General features: G+C 26.3%; 1 protein-coding gene across 2 annotated transcripts; it reads left to right on the top strand.

Annotated features, from left to right (window-relative positions):
- The first annotated feature begins 712 nt into the window (after nucleotides 1-712).
- Nucleotides 713-7,851, top strand: LOC126551793 (facilitated trehalose transporter Tret1-like). 2 transcript variants are annotated; one of them, XM_050205987.1, is made up of 5 exons: nucleotides 713-866; nucleotides 3,620-3,703; nucleotides 4,791-4,935; nucleotides 6,986-7,374; nucleotides 7,657-7,851. In XM_050205987.1, the coding sequence occupies exons 2-5, from the start codon at nucleotides 3,632-3,634 to the stop codon at nucleotides 7,849-7,851; spliced, it is 801 nt and encodes a 266-aa protein (XP_050061944.1). In that variant the 5' UTR covers nucleotides 713-866; nucleotides 3,620-3,631. The 2 variants fall into 2 exon arrangements, with proteins under 2 accessions (XP_050061944.1, XP_050061943.1); XM_050205986.1 differs by lacking the exon at nucleotides 713-866 and adding an exon at nucleotides 2,410-2,688.
- The last annotated feature ends 1,231 nt before the right edge of the window (nucleotides 7,852-9,082 follow it).

Below are 9,082 nucleotides of genomic sequence, written 5' to 3'. Positions count from 1 at the left end.
TATGTTGTACATAGACACAAAAAAACACTTATCATTGTAAAATCAATATATGCATCACTTCCTTCAGAATCTAAAAGTTTATTTTCTATACTTTATCCTATCTACCTTTTTAAAAATATTCCAAGTTTTCGAGTGAAGATAGAAAACACAAAAATATATATTTTTAACGATTTAACATACTCTTAGTCCTATCAGTTTGTACTTACAAAATGAAACTTGTATTTTTTTTATGCAACAGTTATTTTCAACACCAGATTCAGATAGACCGATTCTTTCAAATCTTTTTACCACTAAACCAAGATTCTATAACTACAGTTATTATTGTCTGAATGACAACGAGTCAATGTTTTGACTTAAATTACCTATTGAATTCAAACAAATTCACATTTTTTTTTTTATGATTTCTACCATTCATTTGAAAAACATTATTTAACACCAATATCTTTCTAATAAATTTTCAAAATTTATCCCATCGTGAGTGCAATAAAATACTCAAAAATAATAATTAATTTTAATTCTAAAATAAAATTATTTTTGTGAAATATTACATTGATTTTAAATGTTTTCATTAATATTATTTGAGTATCATCTTATATGACGTCACTTAATCACAGTAGATAACTAATTGTCAATGAATGGTTATAATATTATACTATAGCTTAAATATTAATTAAGTAATCATTATAATACCTGTATATTTAAGTTTAAAATCATGTTTTTTTTTCATTGGTTTCTATAAATATTAACTACTAATGTGTTTATAAACATTCAGTCATATAGACTTGAATTCATTATCAATGATTTATGTATTAAGTTATAAGGTGGTTTACTTCAAAAGAATAATTACAAAAAAAAAATTTAATATTGTAAGTATATATTCATATTAAATTCACTTAGTTATTTTATTTGTAGTTATGAAGTTTAATTTTATTTAATTTTTTTTTTTAATATTCCAGCTTAACTAACATAAAATAAATAGAGAGATAAGCATAGTAAATAAAAAGAGTATGGTCGAATTGCACTTATTTTAGTCGAATTGCACTTAAGTTGAAAAAAGGTTATGGTTGTACTGTAGTCGGGTAAAAACAGGTAATGGTAGAACTGCAACTGGGCTCAAAAAAAGTATTTCCACAAAAATCATACATTTGAAGGGGTTAAACGTTTATAAAATACTCATTTCCTTTCCCACTTACAGGCTTAGGATTGACAATGATTTTAATCATTGGAATGGTTAAAAATGATAGTTTTATAAATACATCATGTTAATGTAATATTATAAATATATTATTTTTATTTTTTAAATCGTCAAATATAATTATTGTTTTTATTACATTTTTTTTTCATTTTGATCATTTTTTGTAGTAATAAACTAATAACAAACTTCAAACAAAAAAATTAGCTTAGTAATTTGATTTTGAACATAAAAGTTAATATATTTTTCAATATCATTTATTTTTTCTGGTACAGTGTATAGTTTAAAATCTTGAATCAGTATTCTGCAACAAAATATAAATATCTATTTTTAATTGTGTTAAAACATCATTTTCCAGTTTACATTTTAGATTTGTAATCAGTTGCAAATTTAGTATTTTACAATACCATGATTGTAATAAATGGAATCTACATCCTATTATTCTGCATAAAGGAAACATAGACCGCATTATAACTACCCCAATGATTAAAATCATTTTCATTTCTAAGCCTGTAAATTGGTAAGGAAATGAGTGTTTTCTAAACGTTTAACCCCTTCAAACGCATGATTTTTGTGGAAATACTTTTTTTAAGCCCGATTTCAGTTTGACCACTACCTGTTTTTTACCCCAGTTCAGTTCAATCATTACCATTTTTCAACTCAAGTGCAATTCGACCATTTATTTTTAAGTAATTATTGTGATTATTCAACTATGCTGAATAAAAATAATTTATGATTTTCTTAAGAAACATTTTATTTATATTATAATTTATAATGTTTGCTATGTGTGTACAATGTATATACAATACATAAGTTCATAGTAAATGTTAAGTTATATGTATTAATATATTTTATATAATGTTCAATAATTAATAAAAGGTATCTTAAATAGTTATTTTTATTTGATATGAGTATTTATATATTTTTGTATTTCTAAAACATTTTACATTAAAACCAAATTTTCTATTGCAATTTAAATAAGATGCCGTTTTTATATAACTCGATAGAATTTCATAACTTATTTTAAACCATCATACCTATTTTGTAATTTAGTATTTATTTTATACAATTTTAAAATTAAATTAGACATCAACATTAAATATTAGTATACCAAAAATATAATTTTAACGATACTAATCTAATTAACATATATAACATTTAAAATATAGTATATATTACGATAAGATTTTACCTTCTAAAACACTTAATAATAATTGTGAAATAACGTGTACCTGTTATTAAATCAGTGTAAATTGAGTGATAATCACATGCACATAAACTGATGCTATTATTCTGTATTCAAAAGAATAATCTCAGTTGGTATACGTTTTTGTTTGACGATAATATTTTATTCTAAATATTCTAAAACGCTAAAATCTGAAAGTATTATATTTCTTGTATTTAACAGTGTTAATTTTAAATCAATATAATTAATTAGTTTACTGATTATTTTTAGCTAATTTTAAAAGAAAAACATTATCTATATAAGTAAAAAGGTAAATATAAATATTATTTTATATATTTTTTTACTCTAGTAATCAGTTCTTACATTTCAATTTATAACTATTTCGCTCCTTTTTTTACGAGTGACTAAATCAGAATTAAATTACTTGAAGATTTTAATTACTTACATTATGAAAAAAATATTTTGGACTTTACTCATTATATCAAAGTTAAAGATTTCACGTAGAAAAATTTACAAGACATAATTACTCATTAGATCGTTCATTTTTCTTACTTTTATTTAATATTATATCCGTCAAATTTATTGTATAAATTATTTTATATTTAAATCAATGATTCTACTAGAAGAAAAAAATATTAAAAAAAAATTATTTATTTTGTCAAAATACATCTTAAGATTTACACATAAATATAAAGATTAAAACTGATCTATTTATAACGTATTAATATTATATATTATATACTTCGGAAATATTTTATAATGAATGCAGATTTTAATTATTTGTGTATTGCTTAAAAATATTATTTAATTTTAGAAGCAACAACATTTGTTTTAGTACACTGTCTTATCACTCTTATCATATACAAAGAGAAAAATTTAATTGGGGTATAAGAAAACTATGATGGAATATTCTAAATTGGTTACCACTTTATCAACACTTTATCTGGTAGTATAAAGCCGAACAAATTTTCGTCTCATAGATTATATTGGAAACAGTAGTTTCAATTTATTTTTATTTTTAAAAGATAATTTTTTTTTAATATACTCATAATTTTAGCCTTTAGGGGCAACCACTATTTTTTATTTTTATTCGCACTTGTTATAGTTTTATTTTGATTTTTTTATTTATTAAGCATTTTATTGATTTTTGGTTTTAAATAAATATTACAACAATTGGTATACGTTTAATTGACAGATATAACATAACAAATTAATTCTGTCAGATTTATTTCTCTTTACAGAAAACTTAAAATATGACTGATCTGAAAAAAGAAATGGAGTCCAATATTAAATATAAATACAGCTTAAAATCCATTTTCGCTCAAGTAAGTTACCTATTATTTAAATATTTATAAAAGATAAATAACTACGATTCAGTTAATTTATATGGTTGTACATTTTATTTATATTCATACAATTTTTTTTTTTAATTGTACAGATATATTATTTGTGCTTAAAATTTAAAAAAAATATATAACTCTTATTTATATCTTACAACAACTATTTGCTTACAATATCAAATCAATGCCTAATAGGATTATTATACCACTTGTATGACGTTGATCCGACAAAAATCATACATTTGTATTATTATTAAACGTAAATGTATAAGCCAATAATTTTTGTTTTTAATATTTTGACGAACAGTACGTATGGTAAATGTTTTATTCTAATTTACATTTAAATACGTATTTTAATAATATTACTAGCTTCATTCGAATTTGTATATAGTTTAATAACTTAATTTATTTCCAAATATTAGAAAAAAAAACAAATTAGAACTTTGAAAATGATTAATATTATGTAGTAGATACGTCTTACTAATAATAATAATTTAAAAAGTACTTGGACGGTAGAAATGGATTACGATTCTTCACAATTGGCAGTATAATTCTAAAATATAGATTGAAAGAAAGCTTGTATAATACTGACGATTATTTTATGTAAGTTACATACAAAACCTTCTAATTAAAAATGTACAATTACATATTATTAAATTTGCTCATGCCATGCTGTTTTCCAGGGAGAAAGCATGCGGTTCGTTGGCCATATAAACTTGCTATTATATCACACAAAATATAATAATAATTTACTACCTACTCACATAAAAGTCAAAGAAATAAGTGTATACCGGGTATACTACAACTAGCATCTTCATTCTTGACATATTAAAATAAAGTATATATAAATATATATATTAATATTTAAAACGAGAGCATTTGCTTGTGGACCTCAATAATAATTTGCGAGTAAATAACACATACATTTTAGTTGATACGGAAAAAAATACAACGCGTTAATATTACAATATTATTTTATGTATAATAAATAATAATATAATTATTATAAAGATGTAACTTTTAAAGATTATCTATATTCTAACATTAAACTCGGCCTTGTATTGCATTGCAGAGCTTGGCACTGGCTGGACCGTGTTTCATACAGATCGGGATCGGCATAGAACTCACATGTTCAACAATAATTATTGGAGCGTTAGCGAACGATAAAAACAAAAACGGTTTGCAACCCTTAACAGATGAACAAGCGTCTTGGTTTGGTAAGACAACATAATCTTATACGAAATCATTTGGACTTAGCAATCCCATACGTATGCCTATTACATTATGATTGACTACAATAAATTCATAATAACGGATTGAGGGTCGTCATAAAGTACGAAAAACCTGTGGAGTGTGAATAATATTATAATTCGGTGATTGATGCATGTGAGTATTACCTTGATACGAAACCTTGGGCCCGAAAACCTCAGAAACGAGTGGACGTTTTTCATCGAACCGGAAGTAATGAGGCTAGCATATAAAGACTCGTTTCACTGGATAGTGAATTGTTAACCAAATTTAACACAGTAGTATACGGAGACTCAAAAATATTCGTAAACGGATAGAATAGATATCAACGACGAGGAAAAAACTAACGGTACCGTCTTCCATTAACAAATTGACTAAAAAAAATATCGTAGTTGTCCGTTCGCGATTACTTACACACGTACTCACTTCACAGTCGGGTTTTCACTAGACCGCGTTGTATCGTTTTCGATATTTTTGATCTAGGTAACAGTAGATAACATATTCCTAAAATTATTTTAACTATAATAACTATGGTATAAAATCTATCATTTCGACCTTGATATAAATACGTCGATCGTGGTTTACACATGGGTAACGGTAGGTCCACCAGAAGGTAAAAATGAAATTTTCTGTTATAAATCAGTTGGGTTTTTAATTACTACGCGTCTGTGGCGTACTCGTACAGTTTGAGTCTCAATTGAGTCATTTTCGTATCTTCGTCTCTGAGTCCATATTAGGTGATAATTGACTGCAGCGTGAATACAATTAATTAAATTCTGGTGAAACAAGTCTTGTACTAATATTTTTAACCTCGACGTAAACTGTTTGATGGAACACTTCACTGATTTTCCAATAGTTATGAGAAGAAGTAAAATACACATTACACAATATCATGTCATCTACACTGTTTACAAGTTCATAATTTTTTTTTTTTTTTTGGGTGGTAGACAATTATTATATTTTTCACTACTTAGATCATCATGGTGTTATACAGAACAAGTTGTACTTACATAATATTGTAATGTGAGTGAACCTCACATACATACATCTCAATACATGTTTAAAACTCAAGTTAAATCTCTGTGAACAAATCACAAACTAACACGCTATAGTATGATGATTCTAAGAATAATGTATAATAGTGAAGTGTTAATTATAATAGTGGATTATCGTCACTTCGTTTATTGTATTTATATGTATATTGAAACGTGTGTACATAATATTATGTTAATAAAATCCAACTTAAACCTCGGTGAAATAATCACGTTATGCTTCGTCCATTAATATTTAGCAGATTTATAGTACCTATATAATGAGATTTAATAAAGTTTAGAGTTTAGTATGCGTAATAATATCAATTTTATTTTATAATGTGGTGTAATATTTTATAAAACAAAAAACTGCTTGAGGATTAACGCTAAACCATATGCATTATATTATTTATTTAATATTAATTTTGGTCAATCGACGTACCTATGCTATATAGCTAGTTAATTGAGTACCTAATAGTTATTAACTTAGGAACATATTCAGAATATTCGTGTTCGATGTTTAATTTTTTCTCACCCTCCTATATTATATGGTGTCAATTTTTTACATAAAAAATTAATTTGATACATGTTCTATAATCATGAAAAACAAATTAAACCTAAAAGAATAAACAATTATTTACAAAACGTCATTAAGCAATAGTAATCAATAGGTACCTACATGATATTAAATAGGTAGGTAGTATAAAAAAATAAATATAGTTCTTAGTAGTAATATGTATGTTGTAAGTATTTAATTTCTTATGATTAGAAAATGAATTTAGATCATGATATCGGTTGTTTATAGTATGTCTATTAATGTAAATACCTATACCAATATAATAATTGTATAAATGAAAGTATTAGCCATATGTATTTTTAAGAAAACACCACCTGTAGAATCCTGGCACCGCAATAATAGTATAACTTACAAGTCTTACGCCTCATGCATTGAAACTACGTTGTATACTTACACTCGATATCTTTTCAGGTAGTCTTCTGTTCTTGTTTACTCCCTTGGGAAGCGCACTATCTTCATTAACACTGAACCGATTCGGTCACAAGACGTGCATGATAATAACCAACATACCGTTCATAGTGTCGCAGATCATGTTCTTCTACGCCAACAGCATCGAGACATTGTATGCGTGTTCGATGCTGATGGGGCTTAGCGTCGGATACTCAGGCGGGCCGTCTTCCTCCTACATCGGCGAGGTGTGCGAGCCCAAACTGAGGGGAGCACTGATGTCAGCAACGAACGTCTTCTACTACGTTGGCTCGTTGCTGTTCACGTTGATATACGCGATCACATTGGAATGGAGGCTGACCGTGCTCATTGGCATGTCGATCCCAATCGCGACCGTCGTTATATTGTTCATGGTTAGATGAATATTCAATAATATTTACGCCTTACTATTGTGTTTGATATAACCCGAATAATTAGGTTCCAATTGATCCCATAAAAAAAATTATTCTTGCCTCTAGTTTCGTTACAATTCAAAAAGGTTCGAACAATTTGAGTTTATTATACATGATAAAGAATTAAGTAAATACGTTTAATGATAATTTTTTAATAATTTTTCCACGAGTAAAATTATTTTTTTCACCACACTAAGTAATAATTATATTGTTGTTAACATATTATATAACCTTACATTTTAGACGCCGCAATCTCCAATGTGGTTGCTGACCAAAGGTGAATCCTTAAAAGCACAGCGAACACTTGGAAAATTAAGGGGATGGCCGTCTCAAGAAACATGTTCAAGCAAAGAGTTCAAAGAAATGATAGCTTATACATCTTCTGTGGTATACGACGAAGACGACAACGAGACAGGTAAGTGCCTTTTTAAAAAATAATAATTATTAAACCTAGTGTGAAAACCAAAACGAGATAAGTATATGTGCAAGTTATTAAATCAGGTATTCGGGTTACTCACATAGGCATATTACAATAAATGAGTTAAGTTCATAAGTTTAGTTAATTATCTTAAAATATTAAAGCTGAGATAATTTAGAACATTATTTTCTTCATTTCAAAAAGCATTAGTAATTTTTGATTATTTTCATTTGAGTGACTAAATAATAAGTGGGGGAAGGCATGACCACATCATCTATTTTTAGCAGGATGATATGGTAAGAAAATGAGATTTATAAGAATACTGAATGGCGCAACGCCGATTATGATGAATACCATCGATTATGGGATTTATGAAAATTGAAACATTATTATTTATTACTAACCGCTAAGAACTAGGTATTATAGGTATAGCTATAAAACTCTTTATTGATGATAAACTGTATACCTAGTTATTACTCATTATCCAAACAAATTTTATTTATGTTTTTTTTCTACGGAAACAATTCAATTAATACAAGTCTTGTACAGTTATACTACAGTCTTAAGTTATAAAGTCAGTAATTCACGTTAATGAAACAACAGCTGTTGGTGTTAGGGTTTTGTTTTACAAATATACCTAATAAGTATTTAAATTTGAAGTATATTATTAATGTCATAAGTTTGTAATACCAAAATCAAATATGAATGCTTGTAAAGAGTATTTAATCGGTGCTCAGAAAATAAAAAATAAAAAGAATGACTTTTTAATAACATTCGCTTCTAAGTTCAATAAAATAACTGTATTTTTTTCTCCATAAGAAAGTGACGATAAACCAATTACAAATGTTGTAGTTATAAATAATAGTAATTTATTTTTAGTGTTGGTAAAGATCGTAATAATATATTCTCTAGTGTACCAAAGAGATTAGATATTAATTATTTTACAATTTCCAAAAATATCTATCCATAACATAATATCATCAAAACCAATGAATTGACACTATTATAGAACCGACGAATAAGATCGTATCTATTAGATTGTATTTTATTATTTATTTTATTTATTTATTTTTATTTTTATCCAAACGCATGTCCCACCACACGTTCACTTTTTTTAAATAAAGTTATAATGATTATAACAGTTTGATTGGCTACACCTATTACTCACAGTTAGCCTTCTAAACATACCTTATAGCAGTGTTTCTCAACCTTTATATAATGGCGACACACTATTCAATATTTCATACTTTG

This window comes from Aphis gossypii, chromosome X, assembly GCF_020184175.1.
Source record: "Aphis gossypii isolate Hap1 chromosome X, ASM2018417v2, whole genome shotgun sequence".
Classification (NCBI taxonomy): Eukaryota; Metazoa; Arthropoda; class Insecta; order Hemiptera; family Aphididae; genus Aphis; species Aphis gossypii.
This window is presented reverse-complemented; position numbering and strand designations above follow the sequence as displayed.